Source organism: Chroicocephalus ridibundus, chromosome 9 (assembly GCF_963924245.1).
Source record: "Chroicocephalus ridibundus chromosome 9, bChrRid1.1, whole genome shotgun sequence".
Classification (NCBI taxonomy): domain Eukaryota; kingdom Metazoa; phylum Chordata; class Aves; order Charadriiformes; family Laridae; genus Chroicocephalus; species Chroicocephalus ridibundus.
In genome coordinates, this window is record NC_086292.1 from 32,627,972 (window position 1) to 32,651,185 (window position 23,214).

The window sequence follows — 23,214 nt, forward strand, 5'->3', positions numbered from 1 at the left end:
TAAATGTCGTAACTGCTTCTCTGGAGATTCTCTTGTGAACATACTGCCACAGATAACTAGGCGCCTTTTTGATCAACGTGATGACCTATCTTTCCTCAGCCTTCAGTGTGGGACACGGGTTATTCCTTGCTCTTCTAACAACCCAAGAGTCTTCTCCCTCTACCTGAAACTGCTGTTATTAGTCCTTGTTGGGAAATTCTAGTTAGCTTACTTATGTGGTCTTAATTTTAATTTCTCTGAGTTCTGATCACTGTGGGAGGTAGGAACTTAAAAGTTAGATCAAACCTAAACATTTTATATTGCAAGAATGTCTGAAATCAAACTGTAATATCACAAACCATCCCTGTCTGTACAATGAACACAGAAACGACCTCTGTAGTGGTTTAGACTGCTTTCCATTTAAATCTACCTCACAAATAATTTTTCTGGTGGCTTTCATAAGAAATTTGCATGGTAATGTTCCTGATCTCTGGTATGAGAATTGAAATGTTTTAAGTGGGAGAGCAATTAAATAGGTAATGACAAACTACAGTCATCTGGTGTGAACTGTGGGTGAATTCATGCTGAAATTTTGAAGCTTTGGCTCCATGAGCTTTACCAGCACTTGCGTGAACAACTGCAAAGAAGGAATCACAGGACCCCATAAATCAGTCTTTTCTCTGTTGACATATCAATGATTTTTTTATTATTCTATTCTACTAAAAACAGAAAAGTGCTTGTAAAAGCAAAGCTTATCAAATTAATGAAAGGTTGTCCTGCTATGCAAAATAACAGACTGAAGGATTATTCATCTAAACGGAAACCTGTACTTTATTTATCTGAATTCTGGAAAGTGTTGAATGTCATCAGCCTCCAACTGGAGTCCACATACTTTGGCGGGTAAGTTATGACATTTTATGCACACAGCATCTCCCAGGATTTGGGGACGGGATGAGATTTCATTTTGCTAGAAGCCAAGCAAACAGAAGTTAGTAAAGTTGCCTTTGGCTGTAACTGTGAAATGTCTCTTTGTGAACTTTTGAACTGTTTAATCAACAACCTCACAGCAACACAGCATGCATGAAACATGGGACTTCAGCATTTACAAGTACAGCTAAAGCTGTAAAGCTGAGTGAAACATCTGATACTGAGAGTTTATTGAAACTGTATGAAGGAGACAGAGAGTGGGAATTTCCTTTTATTTTTATTCTCATTCTGGATGGATTGCTGTGCCAGAGAGCAAGGTGGTGCTGAAGTAGCTCATGAGCAGCATCAGCGGATGACCATATGGAGCATCCAGCTCAGGGAACAGGCAGCTCTGGAAAGTAATTTTATGGGCTTATAATCAAACGGTAAGTCTGTTGCTTGACACCGGGCAGCTACCATTCAAGGTATGCATAAACCCATTGCATGTACGTCAAAAAACCTTCTGCCCAGATTGTAAAGCCACACTTCCTGTTTAAACCAGGATTCAGGTTTTTGTTTTTAATACAGGACTCAGATTCTATGAAAACAGTTGTACTCATATTCTAATGGACTCACTTTTAAAGCAGGTCAGTTTTTTAGAAAAGACAATATTTGCAGTTCGATATTCAACTTTTGTAAGTCTCATTTATATGTTCTATTCTGACAATACCTTCCCTGTTTATTTTGCATCTCCCCATCTAGCAGTCTCCTTCAACTACAGCTGTATGAAAACAAAAAAAAGAGCATCAGTTACCTGCTCCATTCTAGTTTCAGCTTGTTTTTCAGTCTTTTCTATGCATTAATTCTTTAAAAGTACAAATGTGTGTAAGGACACACAAATCTAGGCCTCATTCTCACATATGAGCAGAAAATAAATAAGAGAACATTTTAAAATTAGATTTAAACCTAATCACTGATTAGGTTGTCTTTAAATTTTGGCTGTCTTAATGTTTTAATCACTGGAGTGAGCCTGTGATTGTAGGGCATGCGTTCATAAGGTTCATAAACAAGGGATGTACAAGCAGTTCTCTGAAAAATCTGGCTCCTATCCAAAGTCTCAAGTTGTTTCGGAAAGCACGCGTTACCACCTTGGCCATATTCTATACGAAATAGAAATAAATGGTTATCAATGAGTTGTTGCAATGAGATTCCCTTAGATAGACTTGCCAAGCAACTTCACCCTAAGCTTGCAAGACTTCAGGGATCAACAAGTCGCACAGAGGGAGGTACATCATGCGACAGAAGAGAGGCTGTTTTCTTAGACTGCGACAGAAGAGCATCGCTGCTAGAGCATTAACACCCCCAGTATCACACACCCTAGATGCAGCTCAGCTCCTGCCATCTCTCCATGTTTTACGATCATTTTGCAGGACAGCTGGTTGCAGGGTCACTAGGGAGAGCAGCCTCCCCAGCTGTGTCTGACCTGTGGGGTCACGGCGTAGGAGAGAGGCCGTGGTGAGTGCTGGAAATGAATGAATGAAGTATGTGGTTGCGGAGGAGTACAAGTCAGGAGCCAATTATTTGAGTATGACTCTGGATGTGAAACATAACTGGAAAGCTAAGACCTTAAGTAGAACATGGACATATTTCAGGGAGAGCTTTGTCAAGGGCATCTTGGCATATATAACTTTGAAAAACCTCTCTCTACTTTTGAAGTGACTATCTCATCATGTACTCACATACAGGAATCAACTGGATTCCTTTTTTCAAAAGGAAGTACCTCTTTCAATACTTTCCTTTTTTGAAGCAGTATTGCAAGGAACACCTTCACTATTTTGAAATTTACCAAATTATACATATATAAAAGCGTGGTTTCCTTATCAACCGTAACTGTTTTCCCTTGCGTGCTGGGCCCAGGTCTTCATTGCCTGCCTTTACAGAACATTCTAGCATTAAAACCAGTTATGCCTCACTACAGAACGTGGTTTATACATATGAATCATGCTAGAAGGGCTGCCCAGCAGCCACCATTTTCTCTGTAAGTACTTTAATAACCTCTTGACATGCAAACCATTTTACTGTGTGAGTGATTCCTTAGCTGAGACTCAGAATTCTACGGGTCATACATATCATGTAAAAATGCAGTTGCTGTAAAGGTAGACAAGTTGTGGTAGAAAGATCCCTATTACTTGCCAAAACATAAATTACTAGTGCCTCAGGCACATTTATTCATGCTCTGCTACACTTCTTCGTTTAAGAGCATGCTCTTTTGGGTGAGGAAAGGAAACCAACTAGCCTTTTGGCTTTTTGAGATTGTGCACCTGTTCCTTGCTATGCAGGAAATTATTTGACGACACTTTGCATGCCCAAAGCAGAGGGGCTAATGAAGTACTCTGCAAAATACAGCATTTTACTGTGGCTAAAGATTTTTCAGGAGAAGCTTCCTGTGATGGAAACATTCTGTGAAACATAATAGGAAATGCACACTATTATAAATTACCGTGAAATTCTAGAAGATATCCCTGCCATGTAAATCTGCAGGCTAGCTCCCGAACCCTATGCAGAGGACATAATTTTTAATTTGAAAAAGATAATAGAAGTTCCCAGCTGTCCTCATTTCCATTTGGACTCTTGGTCAATCTAGTGCTAAATCTGGGAACTACAAAATTATTTGAACCTGACTTCCTGCCCATATTCCTAGCTCCTGCTGAGCACAACTCTGGCAGCCTTGAGGGGTCTCGGGCTGGGATTCAGGAATTGCAGTATGCAGAGCAGCAAGGTTCATAAACTCGAGTAATCAGGAGGTTCTGTTACAACAGACTAGCTGTAAACAAAACCAAAGAAAACAGGAATTGCAACTTCATGAGTCGTGTCGTATCCTGACTTGGCTTCATGGGACTGAGATGATCCGACTATTGCAATTGCAGCTTGACAGTGCCAAACAGGACAGTTTATTATTATTATTATTATTCCTACAAAAGACATGATGCACAAAGTACTTTGACCTTGAATTTCAGCCAATTCTTTGAAACTTGTTTCTACTTTCTTTTGAAAATAGAGTTTTTACAGCTCAAGTTTAGGATTGTTACTCTCTATGAATAATGGCCAAATAAGAGAAAATCTTAGTCTTAGGAAAAATGATACATCATTACAGGTGTTTACCATTTTTTCTGCAGAAGATACATAACCTCAGCACTGTAAAGTTGTATACACAATGCTGTCTGCATGCTCCTAGATGCATATTTGTAAATCACCTTTTCAGTGTAACTCTTTGTTCTATTACTCAAGGCTGTAAATGCTGTTAAGAGAATAAATTCACCACTCTGGGTGAGGCAGCTAGGGCCTGTTCCCATGCCTTAATATATGGGAGGAGGAACCGGACACAAGGAATGTCCACACAGAAAGTAACACAGAAGCTGGAAGGATTAGAGTTGATTATTCACTACCTGCTCCTTTGTCAGTCGAGTTCTGTACAGGTGGTAAGGAGCCGCAGCTGTGTTGTATAATCAGAAGAGTAAAACACAAGCTTGACAGGAACTTAGGACCGTTTATGTATTTTTTTAAAAAAATAGATATTAAAAAATCCAAAGGTGGTCTGATTTCCAAGTGAAAAACAGTTGTGCAGTGGAAATTACTGTTGTTCTTACTGTGTTTGTCCTTGAAACTGAAACGAATGTACTCAAATGAAAAGTGTGCTAGCACAATCTCTTCTTCATAAAGGGGATACCAAAGAACTTGCAGGGCACCCATAAGAATGTTACAGCCTCTTTACAACTACTTAGTTGAGAAAACAATTATGTGGTAACTTGGATTTCTTTGCAAATGAGAGTAGAGCTCACATCCTCCAAAGCATTCAAAGAAGAAAAACTATCATCAAGTGTATCAATCACACCAGTTCCTTGCCCTTCTGCAAGAAATTCATCTAAACGTCTAAGAAAGCAATTTGCACACTAACACCAGAAAAATGTAGCTTATACCAAACGAGTTTGAGTCTCTTGCAAACAACAGTGGTCACATCCAGTTTACAGTGTGTATGTATAATACAGAAATGTAAAGTGTAACTTGGATGTGTCCAAGGGTACACTATACACAAGGCAAGAGCTGGCTCATGGAAAGAGGCTTTAAGCAAACATATGCACAGAAGTTCAGCACATGTGTCGTATGCTTTTCCAAAATAATTAGTCTGTAACTCACCCACAAGTGCTAACCTTAGCAGCACAATGCAAGGTATTAATGATATATCCTCAGAAAGTACAGCTACTTTTCCAAGCATTCGTTATAAAAGCAAAGCACCAGCCTGATAGCATTCTCTCAGATGTTTTTTGTAACCTATTAGATTCTTAATGACAAAAAATAAATTTTAGTAATTTTTGCCTTAGTGACAAAAAATGTGTACATTCAAAAGGGAATCGTCTGTTGCATACAAAAATTGAATTACGTTCCTGTAAACAGTCTATAAGAACATTAGTCAAGATAAGGCCAAAGAAGAGAAGGATCCTTTCACTGAGAAGTTTGGCGTTAGACTGAGAGGGGAGAAGTATTCAAATCATTATTATTATCCTATCAAGCGTAATGTAAGAGCTGAACTATGACTTTTTAATGTTATAGAGCCCTTAAACTTCAAGGAATTAACAGCAACCTATTAAACACTCTCATTTTCAACGATGGAGAAGAGAAAACAAAGTATCAAGTCAAAGATGTAGGCTTAATATAGTGTACTATTACAGAGATTTGATTTGATAAGGTCAGTGATATTGTTTTCCCCAGAGGCAAAACTGCTCAAAAAAAAAAAATCACATGCAGAAATGCAGAGAAAACGGGTAAGTTCTACATGGCTTTTCACCAGTAAGCAACATTAGCAAAAAAAGTCTCTAAAAATGAATAGCCCTTCACCATCTACGATCTTGTGGTATAAGTTGGGTGAGAGTTTGTACTTGGAGAGAAAAGATATGTTTGCTTAGTCCACAATGCTTACTAGAAACATTGGTCAATTCTGTATACTGAATCTAGAAAGACAAAATGTTCTGTTCTTTTTTATTTAAAAAAAAAAAAGACCCCTTTGGGGACTGCCTGAAACTTTGCTTAGAAGATTCTGGGGCTGAACATCTGTACTTTGACAAGCAGTGTTTAAAAGCTGTTTCTCATTACAGCTTTGTCTCTACATTAAATAATGAGAGCTTCATAATTTATAGCTTTACACAGTATAAGGTATGTGACAATCATACTCCTAAACACATTTCATCTCTACGTTTCCCACTTGCAGAAGTCTGGGATAGGGTCCATGGTAAAGCATTTCTACCAGTTGTACGGTATTTGCTTACTTCAGTGAGCACAGCAAAGATGATGTTGTAACCTGCCCAACCATCTCGTCCTCTGAAAGCTACCAATGAGGCTTGTTAATTGAAATAGTTCCCCAGAAGTTAGGCTTCTACATTTAAACTCCAAGCTCCAGCAAACGCTGGCTGATTCGGTCAATGCGATGGTGCCATTAATGATATTGTCCCACAGAGCGGAAAGAGATTTCGACACAACAAAACTCACTCAAGATGGAAGGAAAACATAGAAAAATGGTGAGAGAGTCTTTCAGCCTGGATAATTACCCTGATCTTGTGTGATATCCGAACTCACTTACAGATAAAATGTTAAGAAAGCTGTGGAATATAACCATAGTAGAATGAATTGTGACTAGCATTGTGTTCCCACAACATTCAGCTATGCTCTCACTTGTGTATCTGTGCTTCTACAGGTCTTTCCTAAGTTGTATCAGGATTACAGAGGAGCTGCGATACATGTTTACAGTTTCCTTTAAGGGTTTTAAACAGATTTTTATGGTGTAAATACCTTGATTTCCTTCAGTTGTTCTCTGGAGTTTGCAGATTATGTGGGATCTATACCACAGATGAAGCTGACTGGGAAGTAATAGGTCTGAATACCACAGATAGATGCCAAACCTCTAAAATACCTTCAGTAGCATCTGTTAAAACTCACTGTTATGAGTTGAGACATTTCTCCTCTTAAAGTTACAGTTTCGGGTCCTCTACAAACTCTGGCAGCTATCATACCTGGCTGTCATTTGAAAACTTATCTTTTCAACAGTATCAGCTCTTCTACAGAGCAGGTAAGAGCCAGAGATAGTGGGGAGAGAGAGAACCCTCCCTCCAGGCAGCACGTCCCACTATTTGAGCAATGCCGACTTAACCTGCCTAGCCACAGCAGCTCTATGCCCCCTTCAAAGCCTCACCAGTGCACAAAAGGAGGGACAGAAACAGAGTTAGGGTTCACTATAAGTGATCTTTAACTGTGTGCAAAAACATTTTTATGTATATTATCAATGCAATGCTTACTATGCGTGCAGGTGGTGGGGGGAGGAAGTGGTTTCTTTCCAAATGAAACACAAAATTCTGTGCTTAAAAAAAAAAAAATGTTTCCCTACTGGGGACAATGGCAAATTTTTTTTTAAGACAAGGGGTACATGATTAGCTAGAGGTAACCTTACCTCTTGTATCATATAGCTTGAAGTAAACCTGATTCTATTAAATCCACACTATAGCATCTATTAAACCCATGGTATAGAAGTACTTTGTCCCATGACCAAATTCTACATCTTTTCAGCTGTTTATTGAAAAAAATTAGCTTTTTAATCCATTTCTTATAGGTGAATTTATTCTAATACTACTATGCAGGGGCATCTATAAATTCCAAAGCATTTGCTTTTCTGTTTGCTCATAATTTTGCTCATATGTTTCTATTTAAACACGTTGACAATCTGAGAAAGACTATTTCTAAAACATCAGTGAGAAGAATTCAGTTGTTTCCAAGAATGATGAAAGTTGGGGGAAATGGAAGGTGCAAATACTGTACATCTCTGCACAAAGACGAAAAAAATGTATCAATGAGAATCCTGGCAGAGATGTATTCCTTTGGGGTATCTAAGAAATTCAGTTTTGTTTTGGCTGTGTTCTGAGAATTTTAAAAAAATACTTTGCAAATACACCCTGGATTTATTATACGATAAGACTAGACTTCTGCCAACATTCTATTGGTACTGCTTGTATGGACATACATACACCAAATGGAAACTTCCATTGACTTAAGAGAGGTTTTCAGTGCTCTATTAGAGTTTCACATGCATAAGAAAGCTGCATACAATTCATGTTGGTCTTGGAAAATGTATCAATCACCAGAACAATCAAAAATTGCCAAGGCAATCCTGTATTAATGCTACTCTGCAGTCCTTCTGCTGGCATTTAAAAGAAATTGCAAATGTAAATTCAGTAAGTCCCTACAATATATAACAAGAAATAGTCTGTTGCCAGTGTGATTTTAGCAGCATCCCTTTGTTATAGCAGGATCCTAAACTACCACATTAAGAATGCTGGAAAAACCCATATGCACTGTGACGTTTTGCAAGAATCTGTAAAACCTCGGTCTGGTATATAAATTTGTACCACTGTAATTTCTTTATTTACTCCCAAATTGCAAAACAAATATTTCTCTGATCTATTAACAAGAAGCTCAACATTACAGCAAAATTTTGCAGGAAACATCGGAAGACGGACTGGGCTGTCATGTTCTAACTCTTCTCAGCTGGCTCCACTGTAAGTTCCTCTAGTGGAAATACTGACAGCTGTTTAGTTAAAAGCTCAATACATCCTTTTTGGCTAGTCTACCTCAGCGGGTCTTACTCTGGAACCAAGCGGTTAGCATTTCTGCCTCTCTCCTTGACCAGTTTTAAAAGCTACTGTTGAAGGCAGTAAAGGCTACATAACCAGCATACCCATTCTGCCTGTGCATTTGCTGTCTGGGGGTACTCTAGCCAGCTGCAGGAGCAAAGCAGATGGAAAGCTGCAAAGCACGTAGCAGCAACACAGTGCCCTCTCATGTGAATTCTTCAGGTGCCCTTTTATTCCAAAAACTCATATAACTTGTAACCGAGTAATAGAGAGCAGTCTGATAGAAATGTAGCATGCAATAAATCTAATGTTAGCTTATTGATCTGCGATGTTGACATTGACTGCAATGTCAACAGCTACCCAGTCACAAATATTTTGCCTGTAATTCCTGAGAGCCATGCAGAAGTGCTGTAACTGATTACAGAAACCTTTTCCTTGTAGTGGAGGTCATTTCAGGATATGCTTGCTTTAATACCATTTGACTCGTGCCAAGTTCCTGGTTAGTAAATGCTTTTTATGTTAGGGCTGCAAAAAAGCTTCTGAGATAATTTTTCTACCAGTAACTACAACAGTGGCACTCTGAACTTCTAAAAACTTTTAAGTGGAAGCCCTGTAAGATCTGCTGAATCTGCAAGACCTCAAAAATACAGGATATGTGTGTCTGACTTCAGTGCCTGCACTTAAATAACCCACATTGTCCAGCTATTGTTAAACTGAACACAGCAAGATAGTGATCTCACTGCCCATGCGAATCTACCTCATAAAAGCCAAGTGGGTAACAAAGGAAAAAAAGTGTACCTATAGAAATTCTACAGAAAGGACCCTTCAAAAGTTGTCCTGCATTTGAACAGCAAAGTATATTTTCCATCAGCACTGACTTCCAAACAGCTGATCAAGATTGGAAGGGGGCAGGGGGGAAGCTGGAACATGCTTAACTTATAAAACAGAACTAGAAACCACATGTCCAATATAAACAAGTTCCAGGTTTTTGCTCTTGGATGTGCCATGTTCAGCCAGACAATAACACAATGCAACAGTTTTATTTTAAATGGTTAAAGGTGCCTTCTTCTCAGATGAAAACCAATTGCAAGTTTATTTCATAAAGAACGCCAGTTTAGCAAAAAGGTTTGCTTATGCACAACTCATGTCACATACAAACACTTTCCAGTGTCCGGCAGGGAAGTATGTGCTACTGCAGAAAAATGTACAGATCAGTCAGAACACTTTTTCCATAAGGCTCTGATTAATTTCTAATACAAACACAGCTATCGATTGCAATCACCCATTCATTAAAAAGACTGTTTGATGGCTTACTCCAGACTATCCATAAGACTTGGGTCTTGCTACTGAGAAGGAAAGTGCTGCTACTGGTGCCTGGGATGAGGAAAACAGCTGGAAGGCGAGATATCCTTACCACTTCCAATATTAATAGGTCTCATGACACTGGACCCAAGTACTACCTCCATGCTAAAAGGAAGATAGTTTGTGGAAAGAGAACTCTGTGAAGTTTCTGATTTTCCACTAGATACCCAACATTTTCACCCTGTAGAAAAGGCAGTCCCTCAGCACTGTATTCTGTGAATGATGTTGACTGGAACAGCCATACTGCAGTTGGGATATTTTTTTTTAATTACCCTCTGCGCAACTACAGTAAGATCACAGGTTGGCAACTCACTGCCCGGGCTAGACTGGTGTCAGTAACTGTCTTGGCCTCAGCAAAATGTGATTTCTAAAGAATTGTGGAAGCCACAAATTGATTCATTTCCTTTCTGTACACTTCTTTCCCCTGGTTTATTGAGCATGTTTCAGTGCAACACAACACAACACACGTCCCGTCAGATTCAAAGCAACACTCATTTGTCTTTTAAACAGATTGTCATTTTACTCTTCCCTCCTTGCTCAGCAAAAGCGGGGAAAAATTATGGAGAGAATAGTTAGCTATGCTGAATAAACCTGTTTCAAAGGTAATGGTAACGAGGAAAAAAGAAGACAGAGTATTTTTTGTAGAGACCCTCTCTCCATCACAGTTACGACAATGGTAATTACAAATTTGCTTTAAAGGTGCTTTAGCAACAATACCTAAACTTGTTAATTGTTCTCAGAAGACTTTATTTCTGTGACTTCTGCATGATTAATATCTCTGTAAAGTCTGGGGAGGAAAAGGAAGGGAATTTTCACAGAAAAGCCTGTATAACAATCAGGAGATTTAGTTCTCTTGAGTAGCTAATACTACTCAAGTGTGTGGTAAACACCATTTTCAGCCAATTGGATTCTCCATGCAACCAATTTAACCCTAACTCTTTTGCAGCTGAACTAACTGAATCATATTATTCAATCTTGAACCGGTCACATAAAAGGAGTGAGTAGGAACACTTCCATCTTGCTTCCTGACTTCAGTCACTTTTGAAAAATGTAAGTTTTAAAACTTGTCTTAGTTTTTTAAGAAATGTATGTCCTGTGCTAATTTCAAAGATTTTAACATTAAGAGACTTGTAGCATATATACAGCTTATTTGTTATCTTAAATGAACACTAACTGTTTGATCCAGGCATAGGATTGATACTTTTAACTAATAACTTTATTCTTTGGAATTGCATGTTAGGGTGAGGGCTTAGGCAGAGCTGTAAATTAAGTTGGTTTATGTTTACAATGGACTTTTTTTTTCTTTTTAATGTGTTGAAACTTTCTTAGAGGAAGTAAGAAATGAGCTGCAGAGCTCTTTCAGAGCAAACAAAAACAATGCCTTGCAGTTTTGTGTCGCTTTTAAAAGCGCAGGCTTATTAAAAGACACTTAAGACTATCGGTTTTCAGAAAAAAGCTGGAGCAGGCTGCAGAACTGTTCAACACTGAGGAAGAATTCTTGTGGCTCAGGCTGGAAAGACAACTGTTTTATGAGGCTGGCATTTGAAGTTGTCCCAAAGCTACCATTTGAGCCTGTCTTAGAAAAAAAAACCTTAGAGAGAAGATTTTGATCCACCCAGCGAAGACAGGAGGTGGAAGGCAGTAGAAGAGCACTATGGGATCAACAGCCTAGAGGCACCCTAGAGCTTTTGGATAATCTGGGTGATTATTGAATGATAGTGTGTTAGGCATGCAGAGCCAGCTAGCTGTTTCTAACTTTTAACACAAGAAGTAAAAAACAGGAGACCCAACCACTAAAACTGAAATTGCTGAGCAACACGCAGAGGGCTGAATTCACTCAGTTTGTACTCTCGCCTGTGGGAAATCAGCACTGGGGAAAGGCCTTTCCAATTTCCTCTGGCATCCCATTCAGAGGGAGTGCCGCTTCCCATTCAGTCCTGGCATCCAGAGCAGCCCAACTGGCGGCTCAGAGGATGGACTGCACCAGTGGTGCCCACCCATTTCATGCTGCTCTACGTAAGAGCAATCTGCAGCCTTGCTTTCCTCTGCTCTCTTAAGTGGCACAGGAGGCATTAGGTTAAGTTTCTCCCCTTGAAACCTTCTCCTGCAAAGGCTTGGGTCTTCACAAACACTGCCCACTTGCCACACACATGCATGTATACTTCTAGAGTCACTGCGTGCCTACAGGCAAGCTAAAGGAAACCTGAGTCAAGTCTAGTCCTCGTTTTTTAGCTAACCAGCTAAGCTTCTGGTAATTGCCAGGTGCTAAAATGGAAGATAAACTTTATTTAGCTGGTATGTGAACTTGCTTCTCCTTACATTGGTTAATCAGTTTCTTTGCATGCACACAGGTAGCATCTTGATTCAGATGAATTCCAAAGTTGTGCTTTATTGCTGCATTTTGAATAATGTAGTTGTAGCAAATCAGATATACTAGAACTGAAAGTGAAAACCAACTTCCTGTTTAAAACATATTATCTGTACTCTATATAAAGGCCTCTTTGCCAACCTTAACACAGGCTGAGTACTACTCCAGTTTGTCCAGCCTAATTGTTATGCTGTTGTCACACTTGTCACAGTAAGGTCTGATTGTTTTATTTCTCAGATTGCTTTCAAATACATTATGTATTTCTCCATCTTCATGTACACCAGTTACAGATTTTCTGGAAATTCTTTGTGTTTATGAATTTTCTCAGGAGTGAAGAGGATTTTTAAAACTGGCGTGTCGGTGAAATTTTTGTATCAATGGGATCAATATAGCTTGGGACAAACAGGGTGCTGCATCTGTGGATCACAACGCAGCTTCTGAGGTCCACAGGAACCTCAGTGGAAAAGAATTTGGACTTGACATCTACCCACTGACTAAATATAACCTTCTGGTAAACATTAAAACTTCAAGGGCTTTGTGGCTGGTGATCATGTTGAACTCCAGGACATCCAGTGGAGAGTAGGGTGGAAAACATAAACATGAAAAGAAAAGTAGGGGGAGGGGAAGGGTTTGAAAGCTTGTGGAGGGAATGGCAAAGATTGTGGTGACTAATGTTTTCTGCCTGGTTCAAGGGTTTGACTAATAAAGATGAAGCATTCATAAGGCTGAGATAGCTTAACTGCTAGTGTACTAACACAAGAAAACATGGAGTGCTCTAGCACATTATATTCTGATAGAGAACATCATTCTAAAACGCTGTACTCAGAGAAAGGGCCTATGGACAAAAGGCAGATGCTGCTTCCTTGGCTGTTACATCTTGTTTCTTCTGCTTTAAATAGGATAATTAGCATCTCTGCACTATGTTTTTTGCTTTAGACATTTGAGCCCTGAAATCTACCTGTAACTATCAGAAGGATTTCATGTGGGGCACCAAACAGCTCGAAAACAATACCAGCTTTCAGTCCTTACCAATGCACGCTGGATTTGAAGCAATAGTACTTCAGAGGCTCTGTATCTTTTTGCCATGCCATAAGCTGAACAATCTATTCTATCCTACCTCCAAGCATGAAAAACAAAGCCTTTAGTTTCTGAGTGCAGTAGCAGACAAGGGCAAGCAAGTTTCTAAAGCAGGTCACAAACTGCATTATTCAAATATCTCTAGAACTATCTTCAGTATCTTCTAGCCTGCAGTACTGTTCTTAGCCTTCAGTTCACCCCTGAATACCTGCTCATCTAGTCATACGGCACATGGGAGAAGTTCCACTCTATAGCAGATTTTTTTTGACTGTTTCTTAGTAAACAGGTTTGGGAGTCGCAAAGTGCTTTAAATAGGTACCCCCGTACGTGTACTGGCAGTACGTTCACCACTGCCTGGTGAGGTGGATAGCTATCACCTTATCCATTTGACAGATGGGCAGACTGATGTGTACGTGTTAACTTGGCTAGTTCAGGACCACTGGAAAGCAGAGGAGACCCAAAATCCTTGTTCTAAATCAATAAACCCCATTATGTGTTTTGTAAAAACAAACAAACATTTGCCAGTCTTGGAAGTCACAGCTTGTTCTATTAGCTTAACTCCTAGTATCATGTAAACTATTTTCAAGCCTGTCACAATTTCTTTAAAAGAAAGAAAAAAAAAAATCCAAGCACCTTAGAAAACCTTCTGCAAGAGGAGTAAGAGGCATTTTAAGCTTGTTTAAAACTCAATCCAAACAGAGACAGACCTGTTGCCAGTGAGGAGGGAAACTTGGCAGCTTTGTTTAAGGCTTCCCACACAGACACTGGAGACGCAAGAAAACAAAGAAGCTGTAGTCCCCGAGGGTCCTGCCACTCCCAGGGCACAACCAGTCCCTTCCCCGCTTTTCCTCTAGCTCTCACAGACACGCACACGCTCTCTTCTCTCAGTGCCACTAGCTACAGCAATAACCAATTAAGCCCTACAGAACTGGAAAAAATACAGGAAATGAAGAGTTAAAAAAAAAAAAAAAGCAAAGGGAAAAGAAAAAAAGCAGAGAACTTGGAGGCAAGCCAGTGTCCCTGAATGACTCCGCTCAGCCCGCAGAACGGAGCGACACTCCCCACTGGCCCAGCCCTCTCTTCAGCAGGGACAGGAGTTCCCCTTCTTGGTCTCTAGTTGGTTTGGGAGCCCAGAAGTGTTGCTAAATTTATCTTTTGCTTTTAGGACAATGGCAAATGCCAGAAATAAGAAAGCAAAAGAACTGAAAATTAATGGAGGCGATTCCCTGCAAGCCAAATGGAAGCACCTTTTCTGCGTAACTCCCAAGGAGGCAAAAAGCAGTTACACAGTGCAAAGCAGGGCAGGCTGCCTGGGGTGCCAGGAACACGCTGTTCCCTCGGCTGTGCGGCGGCACAGGGAATTGTCCATCTGTGTGCTCAAGCTTGATGGGGCTTTCTTCTCTCCTATGGAGAGCAAACCATACCCTCAATTTAGAAGGGCTCTTGCTTTATCACAGGAAGGCAGCAGGAAAAGCTGAAGGCACACTGGAGAGGTATGGCCTGTGTGGGTGAGGCTGCCACCTCTGAGCTAAAAAAGTTCAATAGTCACTAAGTCATGTTTAGTTCTGAGGATCTTTTTCTTAACGCTCTTTACAAGTGAACTGACTGGAGATCTTAGTAAACTGATTTGTTGCCTGAAATTACTCAGTGGAACAGCTTGCACAAGCCTCCTCCAGTCAATGTGTGCCCTGACATATGTGCTATGATCATTGCCTTCAGCAGAGATCAGTCTCCTCAATTTTTTGTGCTCCCTGTCTGACTCGAAGCCATCCTGTTCCCCAGCAGCAGGCGGAGGCACGAGGTCTGGCAAGTCATGGGGCCTGTTTCAAGATGGCCCTCCTAGTACTTTCAGTGCATAACTTTCACAGCGCTTGCAAGACTTCCACTTTTTCTATGTGGGTGTCTCATAAATTACAATAGCAACAAAGTGGTCAGATAAGTCTTCACCAAGAATTAATACTGAACACTGATCAGAACAAGCTAGTGCTTGCATTCAAATGGTTTTTTTTGTTTTGAAATTGGTTTTACCCAGCTACCAAAAGCTTTTTTAAGACGAACAGTGTCCCACTCTATGCTTATGATAAATGTCTCCTTGTGACTCATGTTCAGCCTCTCAACTGCCTTCCTGCCTACTCTAGCTTTCACACAAGTGTCTGCTAAAGAAAGAAACAGACATACAGTCATTTAGGTGCCTCTAGAACATTTAATTTTAAAACATCCAGAGTACTGATGCTTGCATGGGAAGCAGTAAGCCGGTATAAAGGTAGTGACAGCAGCATGGGGTAGGAAAACGTAGATGGGGGAGGGTAAGAAGCATTGGAAAGGGAAGTAGAAGACACACCGAACAAGGCTAGCAGCTAAAAATTACAACTTGGTATAATCCACACAGATGACCCGCACGCCATTCCCCGTGACATTAAGTAATGAAAAAGGGCAATATTAGCTTTGAATCTATGCCCAGTAAGGGTTTATTCCCAGAGGGTTGGGGTTTTTTGTTGTTGTTTGGTTTTCCCGAGCTTGAGTTATGAGAGGTGAAACCATAATGGTGGCCAAATACAAGTTTGGTTTTGTTTTTTCAACATTCATTTTAATTACCAAGCTGTAACAAATAAATCTCTGGCTGGATTGTAACTAACCTGTGTGGGTCCTTAGATGAGCTTTAAGATGGGAAGATTTGCCATAAACTTTTTCGCACCCCATATAGTGGCATTTGTGCTTTTTCTGGGGTGATCCAGGGTCAGTCCAGCTTCTCGTGCGTTTGTTCTTTTGTCTGGGGCTTGGCTCAGTTACTGCAGCCAGGCTAGTAGGTGTGGCTGCTCTTCCTCCTCCACGCTTACCAGCCGAAGGCACACTTTCTTCCCCAAACTCCTCAGGAGCAATAGAAATGCGTATCTGTTCTGTGACACCAAAGGTCTCTGTTTTTTCCATCCTTAGAGCAGGTGAGTTTGGGACGTGCTGGTTCAGATCTGCTAAAATGCTAGCTACCACAAGTAATGATGATCCATTGTCTTTCCCGGTTTCTCTGGCTTCCCGCTTATCTTCTCCGTTTGATGCGAGAGGTATAGCTGCATCGGGTTGGGGATCAGGCTCCCCTTTGGGGCTATGGATAATAGCACGACTGGACATAGAAACAAGGCACTCTGCTGCAAAATGATCCACATATGCTGCTGTTGCCATTTTTCGCAAGTTTCAAAAGAAATCCAAACAGAAAGGGGTGGGGGAAAAAAAAAACCCAACAAAACACAACACTGCTCTTTCCCTTTTTAAAAAGATTACGCGAGCAGACTTTTCCCTCTCATTTCTTAGGATCTCTCTGTAGAAGTAAAGGTCGATTTACCAGCCATCCAAACCACGCTCTGTTCGTGACGATCACACCCAGCTTGTCCCTACACCAGAAACGCGCTGGAAGTCCGCTGGAAGAGAAGGCAGCGCAGGCAGATCCTGGCACTGGCAGCTTGTTGCTCCGGGCCCGAGTCACGGCTGTCTTTCGGCGGCGGAAGGGAGAGGCGGTGTCCGCGGCCCGTCCATGGCGGGGTGACAGCGGAGTCGCCTCTCCCCGTTACCGCTCCCCGGGGCCGCCGGACCCGCCGGGGGCGGGGCCTGGGGGAACATCTGGGCCTGACGTCACCGCCAGCCCACATCCTGCCGCCCCTCAGGTTGGCGGCGCGCGAGCGGCGCCGTGCCCGTGCGCCGCGAATGAAAGGGAGCGGCCCATTGGATAGCGGGGGTGGGGGGGGGTCGCGCGCCAGCGGCACCCTCCGCGTCTCGCAGCCGCCCCGGGACGCGGCGCGCAGCAGGGCCACAGCGCGCAGGGGCAGCGGAGCCCTCCGCACGGGTCCCGCACCCGCCCGCGGGTAACGACGCGGGGCGCGCCGTGTTAGAGAGCGCGTCCCGCCGGGGAGAACCCGACAGGCGCTGAGTTGCTGAAAGGAAGAGATGAGAAAAACGTCGTGGAGTCGGAACGGGTGGAAGTGGGAGGAAAGAGCTGGAGGGGGAGTTTTTACAAGGGCGCGGTGCAATAGGACGAGGGGTAATGGCTTCAGACTGAAATAGGGGAGATTGGATATTAGGAAGAAATTCTTGACTGTGAGGGTGGTGAGCCCCTGGCCCGGGTTGCCCAGAGAAGCTGTGGGTGTCCCATCCCTGGAGGTGTTCAAGGCCAGGCTGGACGGGGCTGTGAGCGGCCTGGTCCGGTGGGAGGTGTCCCTGCCCAGGGCAGGGGGGTGGAACTGGGTGATCTTTAAGGTCCATTCCAACCTGAACCATGCTGTGATTCTGTGACTGCCCCTTTGGTCTACAGCTACAGATAGAGCTCGTGCGTGGGTTTTAATTGCTCGTGACAGGTTTTAAGTAACTTGAAATCGCCTTCCTTTCTGTCAAAACTACGCCCCTGACTATAGTGCTCTGCTGCCTCTAAATTATTTAAAAGCACAAATGAAAATAACTTGTTTTTCATTATTATTCTCATCTTCCAAAAGATACAGGTCAGCCAGTTTTTACACAGATTAACGCCTGAATGAGCAAAAGAGCTGCATGTGTGACTAAAGGAATGAAATGCATTTGAATTCAGATCTGAAAGCAGTCAGTCTGTGGTGCTCCTCACCTTCTGCTGGCATGCGTTTCTCCAGACTGATTCCTCTTTGCTACATGGGGACTTTTTCTCTGAGACAGCAATGGTCAGAAAGCAGGAGGGCTTCTTTGGAAGCCCTTCTTTCTGGATGGAAAGTTTTAGGAGTATGAGGGGGTGTGTGAGGAAGTGAACATCTGTTGCAGAAACTCAAATACTTTTGGTGTTGAGTAAAAAGTGGGTTTCATACATATGAGAATGTCTGTCTTATTCAGGAGCAAAGTCTGATTATGCTACCGCTGCACTGTATGAAAAAACATGGCTTAGGTTCTTGTGCAACAGCCCCCCTCTGGGTCAGGCTCATGGGTAACCCGTGTGGGCCACCATGTTCCATGTCTGCTCTCCTCACGGTGCAGCCTGTGGTGCTGGCGGGGGCTTCAGTGGCTGCAGCAAAGGCAGGAACAGGGCACACAAACCCAGGCGGGAGGATGTGGTTTAATGCTGAATCAAGAAACGTCACTTTGATACAGGCATATCGTACCATTTGTTCTGCTGAGCGTATCTACAGGAAACGTTTACCCATTTCCAAATAGAAAGTATGAGTTTGTAACTTACCTATTTGTTCCTAGATAAAAAAAGAATTGTGGGGGAAGACATTTTTTAGAAGCAATTTCAGTTGATTGCGAGCTCAACCTCCTCCTTGAGGGAGGAGGATTGCTTAAATAGACCCACCTGGCAGTACTTTAGAATTAGTAGCAGACTCTGAGCAGAAACCCTGCAGCTCTCCCAGTTTGAGGAGACACATGGGCCGTTTTCAGTGGAGTGAGGAAAAGGGCAGGGGTTAGGCACAAGTTCTCAGTCCTTACCCCAGTGTCAAGGCCCATTACCAGTAAATGGACTGGAAAAGGGAGATCTGGACTATCCTGGTTGCCAACCACCAGCAGGCTTTGCCCCAGCACCAACAGGGGGGTTCCACAGGCACCCTGATTACCCCCGTGCCCCCACCCCATACAGCCACCTTAGCACTGCTGTGCCCATTGCCTACTGCTGCTCCTTGCGCCGTTATCGGAGTGATAACATGATGCAGTTTATGTTTTGCCTTCCTTGCGTGAACAGGCAGGATGCAGCTCACCATGTTTCCAGAGTCTTTGGCCAGAGAAGAGAGGTACTGTGTCTTGTGTGCAGGCAGGCCCTCAGGTCTTCACTGTGAGGAGGTAATGTTTGGCTATAGCTGGTGGTAGGGAGAAGTCCTAACTTTCTTTTTCAACAGATCTGTTAGGTTAAAGCCTTGACCTGATAGCAGCTCCTGTTATATAGGAGTGCCTTTCGTGTAAAATAAACGGCCATAACCGAGTCCCCAGTGAACTTCATGAACTCTAGTACTTCTGCAGCTTTGTGTTTGAGAGCTTGTTTCAATGTCAGCCTGGAAAAGTGATGCTGGCTGTACTCTGTGTGGGTAAGGGCAGGCTGCTGAGGCTGGGGGCAGGGGGCTCAGAGGAGGAGTTTGTTTTGATGAGAACTTACTCCTTTGGTTGGATGAACCTTTTGGGCATTAATTTGTGAAAGAGCAATGTTGTGAAGGTTACTTGTAACAGGCTTTTACTGCAGAAGAAGAGTTAGTTATATTCAGTAGATGTGTATGTAGCCCAGTTAGGCTTCACGTATTTACTCCTTTAAGTCACAACTATGAATGAAAACATGCCTCTCACTTTCTAATAGATGAGTAGAAGTAAAAAATTGTCCTGTCTTACACGCTATCAGTATGAAAGAGTCACTCTTTGCCTGCACAAGAGTAGGGTGTAGTAAGTGTGTTTGTCATCTGGACATAAAAATTCCAGCTGCCCGGTGGAACTGGCTTTGGCTTTTAGTGCATGATTGCGAATATTAAATGCTTCTGTGTGAATTAACAGTAGCAGATAGCTTCCCTGCAAGCAGCAGGGATGAAGAGTCTCCATTGATAGAAATTTCTGTCATTACATTAAATCAGTAGTACAAAAAGATTCTATGTAAAATCATTAGCCAAACTACTGTGCCCATTTATCAACTCTTTCTTCTGATGATAATATATTTATCTGCCTATTTGTTTGTTGTTATTTTTTATTGTATATTCATTTTCTCTGAGCAAGTGGAAAAATGAATTTCTGTAAGTACACAGTAAATCATAAATTCACCTCCGTTGAATGTCCTGCAGCTGTTGACTTGTTCTTACCAAAGGAGCTGAATTTTGAAACTGAGATTACCAAAAACATTTAATAAAAATAGATCCTACCTCCCCCTTTAATTTAGTTTATTTGATTATGTTGTTATGTGTTCTCACCTGCAGGCATTTGTCCCACAGACTGAGGTGAGAATTTTTCCCTCTGTTATGGCACTATTTTTGCATCCACTCAAGTAATGCAGCCTGGGTTTTGGCAGGGGTTTTTAATATTTAGTGTTTTCTTAATACATAATTTAGAGTCTTGTTTAGTTACAAGTGCATAGCAGCGGAATAATTTAAAATTGAATCCACCCTGTTCTGCCACTCCCAAAATAGCTTATTGTTTTAAATTACAGGAATAAGAACCTCTAAAATGCTTTGTGAAATGAAAATAGTTTTATGAACTCTAACAACAAAACTTTAAACAGAATAGAACAAAGTCCTTATACAAATGCCAGATGTGCTTCAGAATCAGCTGATATTTTGTTTTGCATGGCCAAAATAAATAAAAAAAATTGAGCTATAACAACATTTTTCATAACTGATGTAAAAAATGCTATTCCAGTTAAAAAGATGCTGTAGTGTCACATTCTTATAAACCAAATGATAGCAAGTCTGCAACATGCAAAATCGGGCAGTCTGAAGCGGGATTTTTTTGAGTGGGAGATATGAGGAATTTTATCTGAGAAAAATTAGGTTACTATTCCCAAGAACACGATAAGATCTAAACAGGCAGTTTTATAGTAGCAGACCTATCATCAGCACTTTTCTTGCATGAGTTTGCTCAATAATTTCTTTCATTTTCATACACTTCCGCTTTAGGTCCAATGGGTCGACACACAAACAGTGTAAACTACAGGAGTTCTATGGACTTCAGTGAAGTTACATTATTTTGCATCACAAGATGCTCTTTATGTGAAAGGAAAAATAAAAGGTCACGTAGTCCCTCTGCCTGTTTCAGTTCCTACACAGTAGCTGTAAGATGAAAAAAACTAGTTTCATTTTATTTTGGCTACATAAATAGTTCCCTGTTCAATAAAACTGAAGAAACAAGTTAAAAAAGGAAACGGAGAAAACGGCAGACATCCCTGCCTGCATTCTTGCGGTACATGTATTCACAATCCTGTATTTTGGTGGAATATTAGTCTTTATTGATGCTTTCCTGTGGTTGCTCCTTAGTGGTTCCATGGTTTGAGAGGGGCTCTGGAAAGAGCTGTGTAAGAGTGGTTGTTTGATTTCTTAACCATGGGAATAAAAGGGGACAGAATTGTAAACCCTATGGCCAGTAGCTGTCTCAAAGATAAACATGCCTAATGATGTCTCTTTTGTTGATATCAGGTTAATAATAATGCAGAACTGGTAGAAGATAGGAAGAGAGGGAAGAAATGAACAGGTTTCTGCCAGAGATGAGCCACACTGCATTGAATGTTTGCACAGTGCTGTTTTATCCATACTCCCAGTGACTTAAAAGAGTGAGTATCAGATGTTCACCCTCATCTTCTGATTCTTTAGCTCACTTTACTTCGGGCAAATCACTGTGTTGTAGCAAGTAATTGCTTGAATTCATATCAACATCACCAGTAAGTCTCTAGTTGTTAAAGACTTGGACTAGGTTTTTTTTTTTTAAAAAAAAAAAAGACTCTAGTGGCTTCAATTTGACAGTGCTTTTGCAAAAGGTGGAGGTAAGGCTTGAGTATTAAAACAAGAGGCCATTTATACGCGGTGTCTGGGAGTCAGCAGTCAGCAACTTTGACATTTCAGAAACACTGCAAGGTGCTTTGGAGGGCTGAGAAAGCACTGTAAGCTATAGTGACAGCAACGTGCTGTCACTGAGCTTCCTGGACTGGCTGTGACAGGAATCAAAAATGCCAGAACAGTGCCTAAAACAATGGTCTTGCCATCTTCGTAGCTGAGCTGAATCCAGTCAGGTTGGAAATGTCATGAAATTTTTGCACACTACCTAATTTGATTTTCAGTGGGATTTTATGGCTTCTGTTGATGAACAGAGACTTCTGAATTCTTGAGTATTGTTCTTCCTCCATGCTAAAATTAGAGAAGTGCTGTTGTGATTATTGCACAGAAGTTGGCAGAAGGCATTATTGGCATGGCAAAGATAAATGAATAATTAGGAAAATAAACTCTGAAGGAAAAAACCCGTCACACTTAAGAAGTGTTTTGATACTTTTGGAAGATGGGACACAAAAAAGACTGTTCTCTATACTGTACTATATCAGTTTGTGCTATCGTGTGCTGTGGCAAAGAGAGTGTAGTATAGATGTCAAAATGTTCTTGCATTAAACGTTGGTTTAAATGCTTATTTTATTTTCATATGCTTATTTCTGCAGTAGGAGGCTGATGTGACCAGTATGGCAATGCAAGGAATATGGAAATGGAGGGTCTTAACTGGACTCCCTCCCACTGGTCTGAGAGATGGGAGGTTATTTATTATATAAGACGTTGTATCTTTCTGGAAAACGGTAAAAGCTGAGAAACAAAAGGGAACATAGCTGTTATTCAATACTTAGTCCTTTTCTGTAACAGAGCATGAAATAATAGTTTACATGTTAAAAATGAGCATCAATTATACTGTATACAAACAGTATCTGTTTTAATGGATTTCTTGGGAGGACTCTTAGTGAGGCTGTCCACATAATCATCACAGACACTGTGTTTGCAAATAATGCCTGTGCATTTCTAAGCAGCAAGACTGGGGGGTGGCTGTGGTGTGGGGAGAAGGGCTTGATTTCTTTTATTTTTTACTTTATTTATTTATATATTTTTACCCCCTCTTTAGAGGAGAAAGATGGGGAGGAAGGCTCAGGGAAATATTTTATTCCAGTGCTTTTCTTTTGGAATCTAGCCCTGGTTCTTCTTTTCCTCAATAATTTTTTCAATTGCTATTTCTCAGATACCACTAACCACAATGTTTAGCAGACAGGTGTGTTTTGAAATACGAGATTTTTTTTTTTTTATACCACTTTTTTTTTTTTTTCCTTTTTCCCTTTATTAGCCTTTCTTGATGCTCCATACAGGACTGGCTGTATAGCAAAGGTAGACTTGCCTCTGACTTTTTTGGACAGACCTA

General features: G+C 41.4%; 1 protein-coding gene across 1 annotated transcript in view; it reads right to left on the bottom strand.

Moving 5' to 3' along the window:
• The window catches only part of KLF13 (KLF transcription factor 13), a 34,444-nt gene extending 17,408 nt beyond the window's left edge, over positions 1 to 17,036 (bottom strand). Inside the window, exon 1 of the mRNA XM_063346050.1 lies at positions 16,002 to 17,036. Coding sequence (XP_063202120.1) covers positions 16,002 to 16,542 — 541 coding nt within the window. The 5' untranslated portion in view covers positions 16,543 to 17,036. The remainder of the gene's footprint in view (positions 1 to 16,001) is intronic.
• Between the last annotated feature and the right edge of the window lie 6,178 nt (positions 17,037 to 23,214).